At 33.9% G+C, this 24,718-nt stretch overlaps 1 protein-coding gene across 3 annotated transcripts in view; it reads right to left on the reverse strand.

Annotated features, from left to right (window-relative positions):
- Nucleotides 1-24,718, reverse strand: part of LOC129809922 (uncharacterized) — a 184,716-nt gene that overhangs the window by 33,371 nt on the left and 126,627 nt on the right. For all 3 annotated transcript variants that reach the window (XM_055860069.1, XM_055860068.1, XM_055860067.1), the window contains one exon: nt 8,229-8,286. In XM_055860069.1, coding sequence (XP_055716044.1) covers nt 8,229-8,286 — 58 coding nt within the window. The remainder of the gene's footprint in view (nt 1-8,228; nt 8,287-24,718) is intronic.

Here is a 24,718-nt window from a genome sequence, read left to right on the forward strand (position 1 = left end):
CTAGAAAATAAGGCCATATACGGGAGGGCTTTCAGGCTTCGAACAGTTGATGTTTTTTTTCCCAAGGGGTGAATAAATGACTCTCTCAGAGTGAAACATGAGAACTTCAGCCATTTAATCGCGACAATGATTATTTTCTACAAATCATAAAGATATTGAAACCTTATATTTTATCTTCTTGGAGCCCGTCCGTGTGCCGTTCGCCTGTATTGGCGAGTGGCAAAATATTGCCGATCTGGAGCTAAAAGTCGGCAGATCGGTAATATTTTGCTAAGTGATCGACAGAGCGGATTAATTTAGCCAGAGATCCGTAGATCGGCATGCGATCGGCACCATTTTTGGAAAAATATCGACAGATCAGTACTCGAGTGAACCCTGAGCGGTACTAAAGGGATAGTCGACGGTGGTGTAACTGAGCTAGGTTTTTCAGGACAATCTGTCCTTCCGGTGAGCGTCGGAATTTGTTGATCCAATCCTATGAATCAAACACACAATATTTACCAGAGCTTTCGACACTTATCGTGTCTTCCTCAGTGGTTATTGGTTGGTCTTTTCTCTAGGATTTTTGTCACTAATTCCTCTATTTTCTTATGCATCAGTTTTGAATTTGGTTAGGAGCTAATTTTCTTCTTTCTTTTTTGCAGAGCGAACGGAATGGTACTTGAAGTACCAGTCCTGAAAAACATAGCGTGGGCAGTACAGTTAACTACCCCTTGTTTTTCCCAATTATTTTAATGAATATAACGTTATGGCAATTAAGTTTTCGAAGCCAGACTGTGTTCAAAGCCTGAAAACCCTCCCCTATTTTTCATAATTTCACACCTTCATATCCTATTCACAAAGTGATAAGGTGAATGAATTCGGTATCCCAAACAAATTGATAAGACTAACTAGGATGATAATGACCGATGTGAGGAACACAAGGCAACGGATCGTTGTCTTGGAAGTTTCGTGTTAACAACGGGATCAGACAGAGAGACGGATTATTGTACGTTCTCTTCAAACTGGCATTGTAGAAAGCGATCCGTGATTCCGTCCTGAGCATGCAGGGGTCATTATCAATAAGTCCACGTAGATCCTAGCCTATGCTAACGGTATTGACATCATGGGATGCAATCTTATAGCTGTTCAAGAGTTCTTCAGTCAGATTGAGCACTCGACACGAAGTCTAGGGCTAAGAAAAATGAAGGCAAAATAAACAGGGGTCTCGATGGGGAACTGCAACATTGAGGGTACTAACTCCTACGTCTACCTTGCGTGAACAATCGCATCCGACAACAACATCTCAACAATAGTCCGCACACGATCGCTTAAAGCCATCAGGGCCTATTTCAGTCTATCAAGTGTTTTCCGGTCCAGAACCTTACACGGGCTTCAGACCTAAGGCTTAGCCATGTGGATTAACTGCTCCAAGTTCTTATGAATCACGATGTTTTGGGAAAATTTAACTTAGGATTGGATTATTAAAGATAAATGACCTATTAGGCTCCCAGATTTCGAAACCTTCGGGAACTGGGCTAAACCTCTAGTCTGAAGAACGCTTTAGACATAAAAGACTAAGCTACTACTGTATAGAATTATGATCTTGCCAGAATACAGAATTACGAAGTCTTAACCGATGTGACGACGGGCGATTCCGGAGCCTCCATGAAGTGTATGAGCACTACCAAGAGTCAAGCATTAAGCCTCAATAGGCTCTGGTGAGCTGATTATCTGGTTCGCAAGGACGAGAACGCCCAGCCTGGAAAACTTTTAAAGGCGAACTCTATGCTTTAAGGAAACGAGGTCGACCTAGCCTCTAATAGATCGACGGTGTGGACCAGGACGTCACTTTATAAGGGGTGCGGTATTGCCGAACAGTGGCGCGTAACAGGCGCGAGTGACGACGGGTCTTGAGTAAGGCCAAGACCAGCGGTTTACGGAATCTTTGTTTTTTCCATTTTGTTTTTTACACTTTTGTTTATCCCAGTTTGTCTTTGGAATCTTTCGGTAATTTTTGTTTTTTTGGAAACTTAGTCTTTGAAAATCTTGTCTTTCATATATTTTAAACAAGTATATTTTATTAAATGAAATCTCATTCTTTTTTTAAGTTTTTAGTTTCGTCCTTCATGGCAAGGGGAAATTTTCTGTGTTTTGGGAAATTTTTGGTTTCATCCTTTGGGGCAAAGGGAAATTTTGTGTGTTTCGAGAAGTTATCAGTATCGCCTGGGAAAAACAAAAATGTAAAAACCAAAATAGAAAAAACGAAGATTCCCAACCCAAGACCAGCAATTGGTATCTCCCACCTTCCTCAATAAAAAAAAATCAAAAATTGATTTACTCTTGTAAAGGAAATACTTAAAAAATAAATTTATTTTTAAAATCTAATTATACAATTTGAAATAAATAAGTGAATGAGTTAGATTAGTTCTAAATGTGTTAAATCTACACAAATTCCACTGCTCAATGCATATTGAGAACTTTCTCAGAGTACACTGAAGGTATCACAGAGGGGAGAAAGTTTTCACCCATCCATCCTGAAAAGAGGGTGTACCTCATCCACAAAATTTCAAGCAAGAGTAAGAAACGGAAATCCAATTTTATGATTCAATTTCGTTGAAGCCAACCCTACAGTCCCGTAAAGATGTACTCCTCCCTCATCTTACCCAACAACTTGTTCAAACCACCTCAAGTTGGGGCCTCGTGCTATTGTAGGACTTTGATAAGATTTCCACCCATAAGCACTCACACATGAGCTAACATTAAATTTGAGTATTTGTGGCTGAGGCTGGTGGAAGAGTGTCGTAGAGCTTCTGGTTATATTGCTACCAGAGAGATCTATATCCACATTCACTTACCCTACACAACGACCTGTATATACTTTGGCATAGGAACCAAGTAAAAAAAAAGAAACTTCAATCAAGATCATTCATTTCCATCCGACATAAATGATCCAATTGCAAATTGAAATGAAGCAATAATCCAAAAATTGCAATGGCAAGGCTGTTGATGATGTTTTTGGCAAAGCAATTATTTCTGGGTCCAGAATACCAAATGACGATTTTAATATGACAAAATGCCAATCAATTCCAATGCACGAAGAACCAAATACCTCCAGGGGGAATCGTGAAATACTGTATGCACAAAAGGGTCCAACTTTGAAATTGATTTCGCGATTTTATAATGAATCATGAATATTCTTCCCTAAGGGGACATTTCAAGTTTTTGGGAAAACTTTTCGCCATTCCTACAGATAAAACGCCATACACATTTATCTGCCATGAGCAACATTGTCACTATGTGGTAGATCGAAAATATTCGCAAGAGAAAAGCGATTTTTCCATCCGTATGTGTCATGAGACATGTTCAAAATTGCAAAAATCAACATAACGTATCAATGGAATATAAAAGCACCAAATCAGTTTGCCTTCATTCCCCATCCAGTTGGTATTTAGAAAACTTCAAAAACTTTTGTATGATTTTCATTTGTTTGCCTCACGCTTTTCAAACATTTTGTCGAAATGTCAGAAAATGTTTGAGAACAACTTTTATATTTTCCCTCCAGATAAAAGACTATATGAATTAAAAAAGAATGATTCAATCTTGTTTCAATTCAGAGAAATTTTGAAGTTTTAATTAGTGTGAATGACGTCAAAAGATTGTGTAATCAAAAAATATTTTAGATGTTCAATTGAACATTCATTTGAAATGATTGCGAATGTTAATTTGTATCTCTCAAAAATTCAAAGGAAAGTGTGAAATATTATTATATGAAAAAGAGAAACGTAAAAAAAGAAGTGAGTGAATTAGCATTAAATTTCAACGGCCCCCGCCGACTTAGCGTTCTTAAGGGGTAACGTTTGCCTCAAAACTAAAAAAAACAGACTTCAGACCTAAAAGGCTTAGCTATGTGTCTTAACTTTTCTAATTTACTATCAATCAAGATTTTTTTGGAGAATTATCGCGTAAGATTGGACAACATGGGCAAGTGATCCGTTAAATTTAAAAGAAAAACCCAATAAAATTGGCTGCTATTTTGAATTTCTAGACCATCGGGAACTGGGCTATACCTAGGTCTGAAGCCGACCTAAGGCTCGGGGAAAGAGATTAGATCGGAGAGTGGAACTCTAATCCATTTTGTATTATTCGAATTTTAATTCTTTTAGTCAGTTTAGAATATATTCCCTAGGTCTTAGGGTTTCCTCACAGAAAGATCTTGTTTTCTGTGAATGGAAAAGAAGGTAGGGGGAAGTGAGGCACCTTTGAAATTGGTGTTTTTTACCTATTTTTAAATAACATTGAGCCTTATCGTGATATAATTTAGCTGCACAAATACAGGGTGGCTGAAAAAAATGCAACAAATTTCAGAGCGCATAGCTGTCAAACCACTGGTGACAGCGGTTTCATATTTTGCATAGTGGTAGTTCATTTCATTGGTTAAAAGCCTACAAAAGCATTTTCAATAATATTTTGTAAAACTTTTTTAAACCGTAATGTAACTCAAACGTGACAATTTGATGTCGCTATATTTTGCAGGAAATTCGGAAGCAACTATCATTAGGGTTGTTCAAAATCCTTAATGAAATTAAACTTTCTATTTTTCGAAACATAACTTGATACAGGGATACTAGTAGTATTTTAAAATGCTTTGGTGGAGGTCTAAAAAAATGCTTCATCGCTAGTCATCGTTCTTAAAGTGAAGAAGCAAATTGAACAAAATCTGCGTCACATTTGCAAACAAAAGATCTGTGAGACGTATAGGTCGCAAATAACCTTGAAATAGACATTGTTAAAGGACCTTTATATGAAGTCTCAAAAGTCCTGAAAAGGACGAGATTTCAGCGATCCTCAAAAAAAAAGTTATGCTCGATCGACGAACACTGAGAAAAAAACGGGGGTGTGATTAACTTTTTTTCCTCATAACTTTAACACTTTTTAGATGTAAAAATATATCAACATTTTTTAATGTGTATTTTACACCTTTTTAAGGGTAAAATTAACATGAAAAGGGTAACTATAACCCATAATACACACAGTAAAAAAAAATTTACAAGAATGATCGTTGGTTTGCTTTTTTACCACGATTATTCTTGTAAAGATACACAAATTATGTATTTCAACAAAACGTGTAATCTGAAAATGTGTAATTTAAATTTTATATAATTGTAAGCCGTGTAATCAACTGGGAATGATTACACAGTTTTGTATATTTTCTTACATATTTCGTGTAAAATTACACAATTTTCAAATAAAAGATGTACAAGTTACACAGTTTTCAGACAAAATGTGTACAAATTACACAAATGTGTATTAGTACACACGATGATGTTTAATGTAAAATTTACAATGAAAATCATGGTAAAGCAGCCAATTTTTTTTTTACTGTGCACCTAAAAAGCATTTCGGATCAATACTTCAGGGTAAAATAAACATTTCCGGAATGTTATTTTAACTTTTTCGGATTTCTCTCAGTCAGTGAAGGAATAAATTTGCTTGCACGTTCATGGTCAGTTCCAGAAATGTCATCTTTTCTGATAAGAAAAATTTTCAATTGAGCAATTGATGTGCAAACAAAATGATTGTGTCTATTTGAAGGAAAGATCATACGATAATTTAGACGTTCGAATGACCACCGGAAATTAAGGACCACCTTATTTGAAGGTCTGGACTTCCTTGAAGACAAATTATCGCATTCCACTGGGGTTTTTAGGCTATACCGTCAAAACGACTGCCAATGCTTTTCTGAAAATTGTCCTGGAAGGAGTGTTGGAGTCGTGGATAAACAAAAATTTTAGTAAGAAGTAATGGAAGTTCGAACAAGACTCGACAACGTAGCAGAAATCACGCGCCGAATAAGATTTGGCTAAAAAAACGTTTCGCATTTCATTTTTGGAAAACAACGACCTCCACAATTCTTGGATGCAAAATCGTTTGACTTTTCCAAAAGAGGCATTTTATTGGTCAAGGTTAGGACTAAAAAGTAGCAAAGTATCGATGAGTTGAAAGCAGCCCTTCCTCGTGAATAGAAGGACATTCAGAAGGCTAACATTATGCTAACTGCGAGACCACTTCCGACAGACTTAAGACCATACGAAGTCAAAATAAGATCGTATTGAACAAAACCGATAATATTCTAAAATTTTGATGTAGGGTAAGTGTGCCAAATTTTGGCATAGTTGCATGCAAGCGTCGAAGTCTCAAGTTTGAAATGTAATATTTTAAATACAAATTGATTTTTTTTATTCTTTCTTCTGAAGGGGTGTTGATTGGAACCTTGTAAAGAATTTACCGTCTTGATTTACTCTAAAATCATTCTTAATACATTTTAAAATGAATAAAAATATAGACATAGGGTGGAATAACCGGCTATCGCCATGTTTAGGAAAAAAATAAATTCATTTAATCATAACTTTTGAATCCTTGTTACAAGATAAGTCAAATTTGACACAAAGTTACTTAGATGTATTGGCTCTAGATACGTGAAAACAATAATCCTAGAACATAACGCTGGACTACTTAAAAAACTGATTTTTATTAATAATGAAAAAATAACCATTTCGTCGCCACTTTTTACCACTTTTCGCCAGTTTTGTAAAATTTGTAACCACTTCTCGCCACCCACTTGAAAAGAACCACACTCGGTTATTTTAGGCAATGCTATGAAAAGAATACATTCACCATTTCTCTTTCCTTGTGATCACTTTATTATTACTCTCTTTAAATGATTTTTCTTCACTTTTATTTGAGAAATCAAATTATGGGGCTTTTGCAGAAAGTAAGCAATGCAGATTTGACAACTGAGAATGTACGAAGTGAAGTTAGCGTCGCCTATTGAAAAGATATGGCGACAGGTGGTAAAATCAATTCCAGAATATTACCACTTCTCGCCATGCCTCATTTTTATACAAAAATAATATAAAATGAAATATTAATTGACTAAATACAAATTTTATGTATTCCACAAGTGCAATTAAATATTCAATAGACAAATTATTTACCCAAATAGGTATTTTTGGCCTGATGAAAATTTGACGACACTTAGTACATTTGGTAAGAGATGTTGGATTCGATGCACTTGCTTAAAATATTGCTCTAAAAAGTGATCAAAATCGTGGATCCAAAATGAATAATTATTATTTTTCGATTCTATGCGTAGAAGCAGAAACAATACAAAAAAATTGCGACTCATTTATTTCATAAATTGCGAAAAATAACGATTTCAATGTAAGTGGCGAGAAGTGGGGCACTGGCGAGAACTGGTGATTCCACCCTAGCATTGGTGCCCTATTTCGGCCACCTTCATTCTCATAGTTCCTTGCCCTTCGGGAATTCTTCCAATATCTTTTTCACGTCATCTCGTTTGTCGAAGCTACATTTTTTGTTATTCTTTTGCATTGTATAATCTCTAGAGTACGTAAAATCTAAAAGTTCATGGAAATTCGAGGAACAAAAAAGGTGGCCGAAATTGCAAGTTGGCCGGAATTTGGCACACTTACCCTATTTACTATCATTTTTTCTTTATTTCAAAAAAGTTGAACATGAGAATAATATAGCGCTTTAATTTGTTGCATTTTTTTCAGCCACCCTGTAGATTGAGAAGATGAATTATATAGAAAATGATAATGGAATTTGGATTTGAAATTTTTTGCCTGTTTTGAAAAGAATTTAGGTGGAAATCGTTTTAATGGGTGCTTCAACTTTGAATATATTTAGCAGGTACAGTGGGAGAATTATTCACAAGATCAGCGAGAAAAAAATCAGCAAATTAACGAGGATCAGAGAGCAGTATAATGGAATAACTTTTTGTTGTTTCCTTTCACGAAGATCCTAACAAAGACCAAAAAGCTTATTCGTAATTACAGGGCCACAAGCCTAACTACAAATGTACATAGGATGAGATGGCAATAAAAATTGAAAATTAGTGAAAATATAAATGAGTTACACTCACATTCTGAAAAGAGTAGCTATTTTACTCTAAAAATAAAGAAGCAGTTAGAGCTAAATCTTTGCAACTTCATGAGGCAAATATTTAATGAAGTTGAATATTTAAAACAGTTGTATCAGCCTTTAAGTTTTTCCAATTAGCATCTTCTTCAAAGCATCTTTACCGGCATTTGCAACACACTTTCAACATAAAATTTCAACGTTATCTCTTCGTCGAAATCATAAAATCTTTTATGAGATTGGAATGGAACCATTTATCACAATGCTAAAATAAATTTTGCTACATAATTTAGCACCCTAATTACCTGCACATCCACCATCACGGCCCATTTGCAGGAGACCCTGTCGTATATTCCTCAGAATCTGGAAAATAGAGATATTGGGTAAATTAATTGAAGAAAATGATATTCAAAAGTATCTGTAGAGATTGCATACTATCATATTTAATATCTATCTGCAGCAATTACTCAGAATGATGTTCAAGAGTATATAAAGGGGCTGAATTTGCTACTACAAATGAATTGATAATAAGTTGCCTGCGAGAATGGATTGTGCAAGTATTTGCTTCTAGGGTTATAATTAATGGTACTGATGCCAAGAATGAGGAAAAGATATGGAGCCAACATTTTCTCACCACATATTTCTTGCGGGTGTTAGACGAAAACTTTTACCCAAAATTTATACATTTCAACTTTCAAGAGAGATTCTGGGGGCGATGAGACTTTTTGGATCGGTTACAGAGATAGTGGAGGCTCATTTCAATTTTACGATATAACAGATAATTTTCATTATAATACGAATAATAACCTCTTACTAACGAGAATCTGCACTGTTTAAATGCTAATCTACCACATTTTCATTGAATAATTGTTAAAGTTTTAATAAGTTATTTGAATTGCATCTCATACTTAATGCCATTTTAATTTTATGACCCGGATATTCTGGCATATTGGGAAAGCTCCAAGAATGGATGTTTTGCCTTTTGCAGCTATATATACCACTAATGCAAATATGCATGATATTTAACTCTTTATTTGTCTTATCATGTTGGGTTTGTTTAAAATTCTGTAGCACCATCTGCTGCACAAAGTGCAGCAGCAATTTCAAGTCAGCACTAACCTCATCATTCTCAATGCTAAACAACTGGATTGTGCATATTATATACATTATACTTATACCCCTACAATGTTTCTGTAGCATGGGTGAAAACTAATTCAGTTATATATTTGTTGGAAAATTGTTTTACACATATCCACCCACAATCATCATTATGTATATAGCAGTACTTTTATTTCAATCTATTTCTACATTTCTTCTACATGTCCAGGTTTCAGTAGTGTATACCACGCACGGATCACAGCATTAAAATAGCCTCTTCTTGCTTTGAACGATATCTGAGGATTATAGGATGATAATAAAGTTCGTACATATACAAGTATACCAAGACAGCTTTAATCCTTCCTACTCTATTCTGAGAATTTTATGGACTTTTTGTTTAATATTAATTGAATTTATTTACAGAGAGTCGTCAACTAGAAAAAGTCATACTCGAATTATTCAGTCTTCTCCGGAATGGAGATAGAAAAAAATCCTACCTACACCCAGGATCAATATGGGGATCCCTTGCAATCTAACCGAATGCTCTACCAACTGAACTATAGAGGCCACATTATTTAATTTCAAAATAAAGACCAACCAGAAGAGCATTTAGTTGTATGCTGCAAGTATTTTCATAATCAAAAGGGGTGGCAAAGAATCCCAGGCTTTGTGAACTCATGATTTATGCCCTAGACACACTTACGACTTAAAAACCGAGAGACGACTTTGTGGAAAATGATGGAAATATAGATTAAACATTATTTCTAATATATTTACGTTAATCCGTTTCTCGGCTAATCCTTAGGTCTGTCTAGGCCCTTAGATGCTATATCTCAAAATTACTTTCTCATTATCTCTACCGTTTACCTGGTCTCAACCGATTTGAACAGTTTTATAAATCATTCATAATATTGCCCACAATGCCTTAGGAAGAATATAATTGAATTCCCAATAATAATTAGTTTACGGTTTACGGTTATGAACCGGCATCTATTCAGGCTTTCAAGAATTCCAAGACTTTTCCAACCAGCCTAAACATGATACCATTAGACCGTCTCCAGACAAGAGGTTTAGTCTAATTTCCGAAGGACTCAAAATCCTAAATAGCAATCAATTTAATTTGTGTTTTTGATTCAAATAGATTAATTCCCTTAATAGTCCATTTCTAAGTCAAAATTTTCCAAAAAATTTCGACTGATCTAGGGAAGTTATGCCTTTCGGCTAAGCCTTAGATCTTAAGCCCGTTATTAGGTTGAGAAATATATTCTCTGTAACCTTTTTAACCTTTGACCTTGAAAATCGTTATAAGGAATGATTCAACGAATATTTTGGACAAAGCTAAATTTTTAAAAACAGATTGTTTCTTGTTATTTATTATCATTTTTATATACATATATTTAGCATTAACAACTTTAAAAATGTACAAATCCACATTTGCCTCTCAAATGACATAAACTCAAAATGTAATCGGTTTCCATTAAGTTGGTTGCACATTTTGACCATTTTGAATTAGTTTTTAAAATGAGGCAACAAACTTTTGATTTTTCAAAAATGACCAACTTTTGGGAAACAATTATTTTTGATATGAAATAAAATTAATAATTTTTTTGAAAAATATAAATAATCTTAATTTTTTGTCGTAAAATAATTTCAAAGAACCCCAAAATTAAGAATGTTTGCTGTAGGGGGAGGTGGGGCTACTTTGAGCAGTAGGGCTACATTGAAACATGATTTTTCGTACATTTCTAAAGCAAGCTTGGTCTTACAATTATTTAATTTATATCTAGTATTGTTCTGTGTATCTAAAATACATTACGTTAAAGTCCAATTTCCTATAGAACTTTGCGGAAAAATTGTATATCATTGTAGGCCTACTGCTCAAAGTAGCCCCACCTCCTCCTATTACGATAGCTCATCGCGATTTTGTGGTTCTTTGAAATAATTTTGTGATAAAAATAAAAGCACTGGTAAAAATAAAAGGATCAAATTAATTTAAATTTGATCCTTTTGCAAAGGATGGATTAAATTAACATGTTCTTTTATGATATATGTGCATTCAGAGTTTGAAATTTGATATATCCTTTGGAAGAGGATCAAATTTGGATCAATTTGATCCTTTTATTTTTATCAGTGAGTACGAACAGACCATAAGTAATGCCGGAATCCTACATTTTCTCGGGGATCGGGAATTCGAGTAGGGGAGATTGGGGCAGAATAGGTCAGCAAATGAAATTTCTCATTGCGTATAATTTGTAAGAAAAATGTTTGTAACAGGCTGATAAATATTATATTTCTATGAATAGGAATGGATTGTTTTCTTCAAATAAGTAGTGGTTTCTTCAATATTCCTTCTACGGCAGGCTATAACATCCCACTGTCGATTACCATGCGTGGCTAACTTTACCCCGCTCTCCCCTATTTTTGATTGCGTATGAGTTACCATTGATATGAGAGGTAAAAAAGACTTTAGAAAGCTTACATCTTGCGTGATTTAAGTAAGTTTATATTCATTGAAAATGTTTTGAAATTCCTGATAAGTCTTAACTAGTTCCAACTGACTATGATACGAATAACTATTTGCATTTAATTAATATTTAAATATATATAATCAATTTTAATATCAATTCTACACTATTTTGGGAAATCATTAACGAATTTTATATCGGTTCAAAACCATAGATAGACCACTCTTCTAAACTATAGAAAAACAAGAAGTTTCCACTTGTAAATGATAGTTGATTTTAATGCCTATCAATAAATTACAGCCGTAAAGTTGAAACTATAAAATGGTTGTCGTAATAATAATAGCATCGACTTTAATATTATACATAAATACATTTTGCTTCAATTTTCCATTATTTGCGAAAGTAATAAAATTTTGATACTAAAATTGTTTACTCACAAATAATAAGAAATAACTTGATTTAATGCAAGAAGTTGTGGAGCATCCTGTATATAGATTATGTAGTAACTGTATAGTATAGATGCTAAAGGAATGGAATGTAATACTCACTAAACGAAGAATTTACCATCATCAAAAACTTTCAAGTTTCGCAAATTTCAATGCTCCCACCGCCACAATGAGTGGGTGGTGGTGGCTTTTGGGTGGGTGGTTGGACGGAGAAAGAAACGCTTACAAAAGCATCTCAAAAGCTCCTATCTCTATCGCTTGGTGTGAAGGCTCCCTCCGAGCAGAAGGAAGGACTTGAGTTGTGCCAAAACTGGCTTCTAGATTTGGTTTCTCATCCTCTAAGCCCCCCCCATCCCCCTCTATCAGTCCGAGTTCCCGACTTATGGGTTTGAGGATTCTCCGGACGTGACGTCACGTCTATGTAAAACTTGAAACTTTTATTGTCGACTCCAAAGGCTCCCAAAGTGAGCAAGAGCGGCAGAATAAAAGTGGAGAGGACTTCATGCCAAAGTTCCCCACTATATGCCATGTGCACACTTCATAAGGGGATGGTGTGGAAAAATCACCCACTCATCAAGAGTGGAGATTTCTCTCTCAAGAACGCCGAGTCACCCCGATTCATTATACAAACAATAAGGAAAATGAATAAAAAATGAATAATAATCTCAAATGGGGAGGTTTAGAGCTTTTCTTTCGTCTTTCTCTGGCTATGTCACCCATTCCTTGTCTGTACATATTCTGCCTGTGTCGTCACCCCCGCCTGGGTGGCTAAATGGTAATTTTGCATTTAAGTTAATTGAAAAGTTCATGAAAGTAGCGTTTTGACTTTTGTAAATTAAGCAAATTGAATTTTAATCAACATCTGAATGCGATTTCTTCATTTCATTCTTGTTCGAGTTTCCTTTATTGCTCGACATTGGTAATTTTTAGGGAAGAAGGAAGTTAAATTTACTAATTCATTGATTTGACAGTTAAATTATTTACCAGGTGGTGAAATCATCATTAATTTGAACTTCACAATATAAATGTATAATGTTGTGATAGTAAGCAAAGCTGTTTTAGTTACTTTATATTACTGGTTGAGACAAATTAAGTCGAAATTCGAATCCTTTTCTTCCTCACTCGCTTTGCATATGTGAATCTTACTCTCTCGCACTCTTCTTCTTATTTTAGACATCATAACAAGTTCAATTTAACTCAATCGAATTTGGAGTGCGAAATAATTAGATAGGCAAAATAAAGTCAAATTGAAGAACAAAAAAATTAGACCAAATTTCCCACATTGACTTCAGCTTATATACATCTACGGTCGAAATATAGCACTAATAAGATAGACATATCGCTCCTTGGAAATTACAAGGGGCCAACTCAATCTGAGTCATTTTTCAGGAGACAGCATGAAAGATTCAACTTTATATAAATAATTATCTCAATTAAGTATGCTAATAAAAACAATTTAATTATTTTCTATTTGTATGAGCATTATTATAAACATCGAAACATACATATTTTTACCTTTCAAAATATGTTTTTTTTATGAGTTAGCTCTTTGTCATTCTGCGCAAATTTTCATGAAATTAGAATGACAAGGGATCAACTTGCTTGAGTTAGTCCCTTGTTTCACAAAAATTTGAACGATAAATCTATTTTGTGCCCCTTGACTTCAAACAAAACCGCGCAAGCAATCATAAAGAGTAAAATTTTGAAAAACTTTTCTAATAACGAAATTTATTGACTCATATCATCTGAAATTTTATTAAATTCTCTGTCTGAGTGCATTAAAACCTCAAAATCGCCAAAAAGTGAGTTGGCCCTTGTAATTTCCAAGGAGCGATATGCAAAATGTGTAAGAAAGAAAAGGATATGAATATTTATTTCATGAAATTTTCCTGATCTAAAAAGTGTGCCGGAGCCATTGCTAATCATTTTCACTGCAATACCGAACAATCTACTGCAACCAAAATATATTTTAAGCCCAAATGTTTAAAATGTAAAAATTCATTAAAAAAATATTCGGTAGATTTTATGTAACATAAATTTATGTAATTTTTCATTGTAATATTTGATTATGGTTATCCAATAATCCAGTGTTATTTTCTTTGTCCGTTAAAATGTAAGAAATTTGACCTGCGTTACTGAATATAATATTCTGTGGAGGTTTTTCATATGAATTTTTATTGTGCTTAACTGTTTTGAATTATCTTTTCAGACAGATTTTTGGTTTTTAATGGTTTAGGATAAATGTCCTAATTCAAAACCATTTCCAGACGCTTTAACTTTGACAGAAGATTCAACACATTAATTTCATATTTTTTTTGAAGAGAATTACATAAATTTGCTCCTTGACTCTTCTAGAATATTACTGTTTAGTGAAAATTCATTAGATATAATTTTAAAACTTCTTAAATACAAGAAAAGTACGCGAGCGTGAAATGCTTCTATTGGAAACATATTAATTCAAATGGAGACAAGGAAAGTTTCTAATTGGAGACAAACAGTGTAACTGAAACCGCGACGAAAGGCTTCCAAAACCTTGTTGAGTTGCTCCTGGGTGCAGGATTTGTTCTTAATCCTGGTCTTTTCTCCTCTCTCATATTTCCGGGGTTTCCTATTGAAGCATTTGCAAACACTTCAGAAAAACCCTTTTTGTTCACGAAATAGGTAATTTTTTCATTTGAAAACTTCACGTACTGTTAACAATAAAGATTAGCACTTAATTTAACTAAAATTAGCCACAAATATGACATAAATGTTAAATAAAACGAATAAACAACAGTCACCTCATTGTGTTTTTCATTGGAAAATATGGTCGATCGATGAAAAATTCGATGGTGAAAAGGTACACTTTTATTTTTCTGAGAAATTAACAAATTAAATTTTGAGAATATGAATGGATTTCCGCTTTATTTGGAGCAAAATTAACTAAATAATGAAACTGTGGTATGGAAAATATATAAATATAATAATTTAGTACAGTATTTATCGTGAAAACAATGATGTTTCTATTTGGAGTAGCGAAAAATCTCCATTTGGAGCAGGTTTTGAATTAGCTTAATTTACCCTACTAAGCGGATGTGGTGCACCTTTGAATTTATTGGAATTGAAGTATATTTAAAATAGGGCTTTTTATCCTATATTTAAGTGAAACTGAACTTTATCATAAAGCTCGACAAACCATGTGTAAAACTTAGAATATGTTTCTTGATAAGACTCTTAATTCCATTAAAACTAGTATTACATTTTTATCCATTAAAATAAAAATAAAAATATAAAAATCAATTAAAAATAGGTTTCAAAAGCTTCTCTAATTCTTAGGTGTCCCACTTCTCCCTAATAGAAAATTAAAAACTTTCCTGACTTTGAATACAAGATTTTTGCAAGGATTTTTGTTAAAGCTTCAGCTATTAAAATCCAAAATAAAAGTTTTCAGAAACTTTGCTTTCTTAAGTTTTTCTCATTTACATCTAAATAATAAATATTTATAATTTAGTTTACACTGGTAAAAATAAAAGGATCAAATTGATCCAAATTTGATCCTTTTGAAAAGGATGGATAGAATTAAAATGTTCTGTTATGATAAATGTGTATTCAAAGTTGAACATCGATCCAACCTTTGTAGAAGATCAAATTTCGATCAATTTGATCCATTTATTTTTACCAGTGTAGGGGAATATGGGCATGGGTCGCACACAGTGAACCTTCAAAGGATGCGATTTTTCTCTTTGTTTGCAATAAGCTGGTATACGAGACGCCCAGAGCAGAAGTGGTCTCCTTTGTATGCATTTCCCTATTGAAACAGTCCACTTCTGCTCTGAGCGTCTCATACCATTTCTCATCCCGTTTCATGAGCTTAATAATGATCTATCTCATGGCTAAGAAATGACGAACTAGCGCTTTGCAAACAAAGAAAAAATTCGCATCGTTTGAAGGTTAAGGGCAGAATCACATTGACAGTAAAATGCTCACCGTATTTCGTTAATTTGCGCATTTTCATTGCAATTCTTCCTCAAATTCTCGATTACCGTATTACTTTATCTCATACTCGGTGGCAATAAGTGAAAATATTATAAGAAAATTGAAGAAATAAAACTAAAATGCGATAAATAGTGAGCAAAAAAAAATTCTAGGATTAATTTCTCGTAGTTTTTTTTTGCTCACCGTTTATCGAATTTTCGTTTTATTTCTTCGATTTTCTTATATTATTTTCACCTAGTGCCACCGAGTATGAGATAAGGTAATATGGTAATTGAAAATTTGTGTAATAAATGCAATGAAAATGAGTAAATTAACGAAATACGGTGAGGCTACGGCGAGCATTTTATTGTCAATGTGATTCTGCCCTAACTCTGTGCGAACCATGCCTACATTCCCCTATAAACATTAAGTATTTCCAATGAATTGCTCTCTCAATGGATGTGTCCATGTACATTAGGAAACCGTATTAAAAGGATACAATGGAGATTTTCAGTAGTGAACTTCACCCCAACATCAAGTCAAGCATTTCCGACTTTATAACATCAATTTTGTGTCATTTATTGCAAAATAGCATTAAACTTGGGTCATAAGTTCATTGTGTACTACTAAAGAGGTCGAGCACATCTCGAAGTCCCTGAACCCTTGTCCTGACTTTTGCCTTTCTCCAACTCTCTGGGAAAGTGCTGATAAAAGTTCCTTTTGAATTTTGTACCCAGTCTTGACCATAAATTTGACGCTATACGAGTTACAAATAATTTTGGGGTTGAATGCAAAAGTGCTTTTTGGTGTTTCTTTGCACAATATAATTCTATTAAAAAGACGTAAATATGTCTCATTTTCACAATACAATCCACACAGCCCACACACCAAAATGGAAAAATAAAGAAATATTAACAAGAGAATTACATTATAAATAGTTGTTGTGGGAATAATGATGAAGAAGTGAGCATACAATGAGATATAGTCCACCCAAATCATTTTATGCACAAGAGCAAGTAAGTTAACGAGATATGAAAATTCGAGCAATGAAAATTGCATTGAATCTTATTATCCATACCCTTCCAAAATTTTTTTTTCTCCACAATCCATTCCCCCTGATACTTTTGCTCCTGAGTGGAAAATTCCTCGAGAGCAATCTTTTCTTTTACTTTGTGGCATGAATTTTTTGTCTGGGAACACAGATGAAATTCCAATATTAATTATTCAAGTGAATAGTTTCTCAGGGATTTGGAAACAACAGTAAGGGAAAATTTATATTTGCAGACAACTCACTGAGGAACTCAATGCCTCTGGAAGTCAAGGGATGTTGGGGTATGATGCTAGCCAAGACAAAAAAAGTACGAATTCATTCTTCACAGTTTCGTTATCATCTTGAAGCAGAGTTTTCGACAAATGTATGCCTCACACCTTAAAGCCCGCACCAAAAGAACATAGAATATTCAAAATGAAATGGGAATGTGTTTGTGAAATTTCCCTATGGTTTTCTTGCATCATAATTTTGAAACGAACCCATGTAGCACATGAATGATTTAGGAAAAAAGAGCATACAATTCTCCTTCAGACTTTTGACTTTTTTACACTTTTTTCACATCCAAAATAAAACTCTATCCACCCCCTTTACCACCCAAAACAAAAAAAACTTTTCACGAGAGTAAATCTGAAAAAGTATAAATGGATACTAAAGTGAACCCAATACCTTCTTAAAACACAAAATCCAAACATTACTTATATCCCTCCATTCTTGCATTTGCGCTGTGAAAAAAAGAATAGAATGGCAAAACCCTTTTTTTATTGCAATAAAAACAACTGTTTTTCTTTCTCGCAGAAAAAAAGCACTGTGGAAAAATGTCATGAAATTTTCAAGCATACACCCGTCAAAATGACCGATTTATATTTTATTGAAGTCCCTTGATATGTCACAGCAGGACATTATACTTTTTTACAGTTTTCTATCTATAAATAATAAAATCGAAAATATGTGGGTGAAATCAATAGCTAAAAGATCTGAGAAATATTTATGTGACTCTTAAAATAGATTCATGGGAGAATAATAGCGTGATTTGTAACCGTTTTGGAGAAGCGGTGAAATATGCTTCTCAAATATATTCCATTTTTCTTCATTTTGCTAAATTCTACGCGAATTTATACATTTCGAGAGGGAAATCTTTAAAGCGAAATGATTTTAAGAACAGAATAAGTTTCTTGATCAATGAAAATTGATTTTTATTTATTTATTTTTATGAATTTTATTTTTAACTACCAAAAAAATCTGTTTGTTCATTAAGATTTTATGGCTACCCCATTTAGCACTTACGGGAGACCGGGGCAGAATTAGTCACTTATAGAATTAGATAGTGGTATCATATAGTTTGACTGCGAAGGAATATTGAGGAAACCACACTACACTAGATCCCGGCATTATGCACATTTTCGGGACCGAAAAAAACGCGCGAAATGGCATTATGCATCGAGAAAATTTGCATACCTACAGGGGCTTTCTTTTGAATAAATTGACCGTTGAACGAATTTCGCGCAGAGTAAAAGTCGGTAAAAGTAGTTCAAACAAAAAGATTCAAATGTTTCAACTAATTCAACAATATAAATGCATTAACAAACAGTACATGGCCAGAGTTCTTCAATAAATGGTTAGAATAATAAAAAAAAATACCTTAAAAAAAAGAAATTAAAATTTTGTTCTGATAAAGTAGCAAAATGTTTTCAAATTTCCCACGTCGCACCATAGTATGCATTCAGGCGTATTTCAAAAATGTTTTCATAAATTGACTCCCGATGGTAGGCAAATTTGCATAATTGTGTGTGCATAATTCCGTCAGGTGCATAATCCCGAAGGACTTAATGCCGGGACTGAGTGTATATTCTAAATAAATAATATTACTATCCTTCCTATTCATTAAAATATATATCAGCCTCATGCAAACATTTTTTGTACAAATTATACGCAATTAAAAAAAAATGGTGGCTAATCTACCGCGGGCTCTCCTATACACTGAGAAAAAAGGGGGTGCGATTAACTTTTTTCCTCATAATTTTAACACTTTTTGGGTGTAAAAATATATCAACATTTTTTAATGTTAATTTTACATCTTTTAAGGGTCAAATTAACATGAAAAAGGGTAACTTTAACCCATAATACACCTAAAAAGCATAATATTTACACCGATTTCGGATTAATGCCCAACGCACAATAACTTTTGTTTGTAAATATGTTTTCAAAATTTCGTATGAGACAGAGCGAGATAACTAGATCCCGGTTTCATTCACTCTCCTTGAAATGTCAAAAACATGTTTACAAAACAAAAGTTATTGTGCGTTAGGCATAATACTGCAGGGTAAAATAAACATTTCCGGAATGTTATTTTAACTATTTCGGATTTCTCTCATTGTAGTGATTTTAGTAGAGATTCTTTGCAATCTCAGCTTCTGTGGTCCAAGGTGAAAGGAGATCTCGTCATATCGGCCTCAAAATGCGCATGTACAGTATCTCCATAGCAAGTTCTCTTTTTTATATGGAGCTACTTGACGCCAACTCCTTTATTCAGCTCACAGAGCCAACAGAAGTAAGTTATTTAGACAGCAATCTAGTATAGGGATCACTATCGTTCAAAAGGAGATCAGTCTCCACTCTTGAAATATTTTGCGTGACGATTCCATATACAGAGAAATTCCCCTACGGGTTTGTATGCAAATGTGACCTTTGGCTTCCACAGGCCAAAATCGATTTTCGTGGCCGTCCGTCCGTTCGGCCGATACTATGTAGCATAAACGCTTCTCATCAGTGACCGGAATGAGATATCGACAAACGGTTTCCGATAATTTTGTTAAATAATATTGGGTGGACGACATCAGATGATGTTATCAGATCCATCCCCAACCCCCCTATCGGTATTATCGAACACCGCCAAATTTTGTTTTCTCAATAACTTAGCCTCTACGTCACGGATCGGTCTCAAATTTTAGTATGTTATAGCTGGGTCTAATAAAGAGCTGTTGCGAACCTGCTTTGAGACATGCCCTGCTAGGGGATGCTGCACGGCGCTCTTTAGGGGTTGCGTGCCGAGCATTATTGAGTTTTGCAGTTCTATAATTCATGTGAGCAACTCGTACTCGCCACGAAGTAAGTTGAGTATATATGTGCCTCATCATTTAAGTTTGAGCTTGGGTACATCATTCGCGCTCGAGTAAGCGAGAACATTGCTGCAGCTATCCTTCTTGTGCAACTGTCCTTCGATTCTAGAGCGCGAATTCCTCCTCTGTGCGCTTTTACAGCTGCACGAGATTCCCGTGAATTACAGTACACCCTCGCTAATTCGGCTCTTTTAAGATCGGGCTACTTTTTAATTCGGGCGGCAGTTAAATTCGAAAAACGTTTGTTGACGTTTTTCAAGTTTGATTATGATAATCGAATGAAGTAAATATCCCTAAATTTGCCATGCTTTGTTTTAGTTATGATGTATTTTGCATTTTTAAAAGATCTTTATGAAATTTACAATAAATATGAGTATGTGAAATTAATTTGAGTATGCAGATAAACAAAAAATCGTTGCATTTCAAACTGTTTGGTGCCCGAATTTGCAAGCACCCCGAGATGCACACATTTCAAGGTCACCTGTAAAGAATCTCAGCTACCATGAGCTTATATAGGCTTATCACTAGTCATTTTATTTATTTAGGGTAATGTTAGCATGGTTCACACAGAGTGAACCTTCAAACAACGCAAATTTTCTCTTTGTTTGCAAGGAGATAGTTCGTCGTTTATTAGCCATAAGATAGATAAAATTATTAAACTCTTGAAACGAGATGAGAAATGGTAAGTCAGCTTTTTCCAAACAAAGAGAAAATTCGCATCGTTTGAAGGTTCACTATGTGCGAACCATGCCAACATTCCCCTAAGTATTCGGACTATTAAACATCAAATTTTCTACATTTTCATTCTTTTATTGCAAACTATTGATCACCTGAACATATGTATTAGGTGTGATTCTGATTAGGTGAAACTAATATAATCATTAATAATAATTTAATCAAAATCAAAATTAATTTAATCTGCCAAAGGAATCTTTCAAACTGGTGTCCTTCTGTCTATAAAACAGTATTATTTGATTCAATAAATTCCAAAATCTCTTATCCAATATACAAATATTTAAAAATGTTTTCGAATAAGGACATTATAATATTTGACAAAGAATAATGTCATTATGGTGTTTGTTTCTTGTTTCAAAATTGTCGCTTTGAATTTTCTTTTAGGAAAAATCCCATGTACCCAGGGCATCAGATTGAAGATGTTTTCCACCCTTCAGTGATTCCCCTCTTTGTACATGAATTCCCTTGGTGCTATTTCCTTTTGCCTATCTCGTCTAATGTGTTAGATAAATTCCTTGGAGTGTGATAAAAAGGCTCAAACAGTAAAAGTTTTACTGCACACAACTCTTCAAACTTTTCTACGTGGGTTTGTATGTGTGTGCCCAAAAAAATTATATTTACCACATTTTCTTGTAAACACATATCAATATTTTTGTGATAAAAAGTAAATATACAGGAAAACATAGCATAAGTAAATAGGATTGAGTTTTTAACCGCATATCTATGTATGGCAGAAAAAAAGCTGAATAACAATCCCATTTCGCGAATTTGAATTTTAAGTTGATGTACTATTACCCAGAAAGGGCTCAAGGCAAGAAGTTACACAATGTGTTTTTTTCTCTACGTTCCATTGCTTAACCGAAACGCAAATACGGAAAAAAGGTGAATGAGATCGTTGGAAAAAAACTCCAAAAGTGTCGTTACATATATAAAAGGCAGCTTTATATAAGATTTCCAGTTGTTAGCATAATTTGAATTAGGAGCCAATAAAGTGCTCTTTCTTTTCCTCCTTTTCGACTTTGGTCTTTGAACTACCCTCGGAGGCATCTTGAGAGTCCGCTTACAGTTCCATCGCGAGGGAAACTTTGTTACAAACTTTAGAATAATACATCTGTGCTATCATATTTATATTGAGAGAAAAGTTGAATATTACATAGAACACCTTGTTGCCCAGCCCAACATTTTTTTTTAAATGTTTCACCTGGGAGAAAAAAAATGATGAGAACTGAGGTAATTGCCTAAACTTCTGATACACAAAAAATTGTGTGTAAGCCCTATGTCCCCTACGTCATTTGAAAGACGTACAATGATCATATATAGGGTAAAATTCGTAATTCCGGACAACATATAATTCCGGACGAATTTGTAATTCGTACAATTCTCTTGAAAACAGAATTTAAAGAAAATCATTGATTTATTTATTTAATTCAATTCTGGGTAGTGACCGTATTTCAGTAGCTGCAATCCGCGAGTTCTATCAGCAGGCTGAATCCTAGAAAGTGTTTGATTTCGTCTTTCTATTTTTCTTCGTTTCTCTTTCTTTTTTTCTCTATCTTGATTAACAGATTTCTGAAAGGAATGACCCTAATTATTGTAATTAAATTAATATAATAATTAGGAAAAACACTTTCAGGCTTCGCACACTCTCTGGCTTCGATTCCTATTTTACTGCTCGATATCAAAACCATGGTTTTTGGTTTATTTCGAAAACGGCTCCCACGATTTCTTTCATTTTCGAATATGTTTTAGAGGTAGACAAGTCGAATATTTCATCCTCGGACATCTATGTTCGAAAAACATTTCGATATCGAATTTTCGAAGGTCAAAGTTTAACTGCTTTGGAGGGTCTATTTTTCAACCGATTTGCTTAAATAAATTAGGTTTTTTTAAAGGTCTTTAAATTTCCAATCCGATTGCATTAGACTTTTATCGGTAGTGAATCGGTATGTACCCGTAAATGATTTACATTTCTCATATTTACTTTTTTATTTGTGCGTAAGAGAAAGTGGGGCTAGTTTGAGCTGTGGAGATAGATTGTTATACGACTTCCTCGCCTATTTCTCAATGAAGCCGGTCCTGACAATAATTTAAAAATAATAATTAAAAATATGCGAAAAAATCGTATATCATGTGGAACCACAGATCAAAGTAGCCCCACCTCCCCCTATGCTTGTTACCCATGCTAAAATATTCTAAAACAGACTTTTCTTAAGTATGTGAACTTTCACTTTAGGCTTCCGGTAGATTTTCGAATAGGTTTGGCTTGGCTTTAAAGTGGCTTTGTCTTTTCGAAATGTTATTACTGAACAGAACCATTCATTAAAAGAATATCGGAAAAATATGAAATATTCGAAGACAGAGTATATGCAAAATCTGATACACATTCGCCTAAACGATTTTCAAAATACTCTAGAATTGTAAATTCTATTAAAAAAAGTTCAAACTTAGAAATTTGCTTGTTCGGAATTTCAAATTTTACCCTACTAATGCTATATACGTACACTAACGGCCAAAACATTAAATACACCCTTCGTAAGCTTAAATACATGTGATTTGGACCGGGAAAACGCTGTAATATCCAGTTCTATTGACTGAAATAGTTTCATATATAAACCTAAGAACAGTTTTAAACAATATTTGAGAAAATACATGAGCTACAAAATTTATAATTTGAGGATCAGTCAAAAATTAGCTTTTTGGAAAAAAATGCAAAAGTAGCCCCACATTCTAAAACTGATCTAATCTTTTAATAATCATTTAATATAAGCTAAATACTATTAGTAAATATTATTAAGAGTCAGAAAAACTGAAAATAATACCGAGGGAATATTTTTGGTACGGATTTTGGTCGGTTTCCGGTGTGATGTGTTCTGAAAGGGGTTTCTTCTTTGAATATTGAAATTTTCAGCCAAATTCTACTTTTTCATATATTTTTTATTATTTTTCAAATTTCTTCTTATTATTGTTGCAATTTCATTACTTTTACTTCATTATTTTATTTAAATAAGCATGAATAAAATCATCAAATTTAGTTTTCCTCGAAGAATCCTCCTTTAACTTTGATAAGCGCCTCACATATTCGAGGCATCCTGTTGATCAATTTCTACAAAATGTCTGAAGGAACTTTGCCCACACATCCTGAAGTGTTTCCACCAAGATTGGAACTGATGTCGCGCCTAATCTCGAACCTTGTGGTCGAGAAAATCCAAGAGAATTGCAATGAGGCATACAATCGGGTGACTGGCGTGGCTAATGCATTCGGTTTATTGGGCGTGGGTTTTTTTTTTTTCAAGAGGATAACGATCCCAAGCATTCCTCAAAGCTTTTTAGAGGTTTCCTTCTTGAGAAAGAGAAACGCAGTCACCCGATTGTATGCCTCATTGCAATTCTCTTGGATTTTCTCGACCACAAGGTTCGAGATTAGGCGCGACATCAGTTCCAATCTTGGTGGAAAGATTTCAGGATGTGTGGGCAAAGTTCCTTCAGACATTTTGGAGAAATTTATCAACAGGATGCCTCGAATATGTGAGGCGCTTATCAAAGTTAAAGGAGGATTCTTCGAGGAAAACTAAATTTGATGATTTTATTCATGCTTATTTAAATAAAATAATGAAGTAAAAGTAATGAAATTGCAACAATAATAAGAAGAAATTTGAAAAATAATAAAAAATATATGAAAAAGTAGAATTTGGCTGAAAATTTCAATATTCAAAGAAGAAACCCCTTTCAGAACACATCACACCGGAAACCGACCAAAATCCGTACCAAAAATATTCCCTCGGTATTATTTTCAGTTTTTCTGACTCTTAATAATATTTACTAATAGTATTTAGCTTACATTAAATGATTATTAAAAGATTAGATCAGTTTTAGAATGTGGGGCTACTTTTGCATTTTTTTTAAAAAAGCTAATTTTTGACTGATCCTCAA

This window comes from Phlebotomus papatasi, chromosome 1 (genome assembly GCF_024763615.1).
Source record: "Phlebotomus papatasi isolate M1 chromosome 1, Ppap_2.1, whole genome shotgun sequence".
Classification (NCBI taxonomy): Eukaryota; Metazoa; Arthropoda; class Insecta; order Diptera; family Psychodidae; genus Phlebotomus; species Phlebotomus papatasi.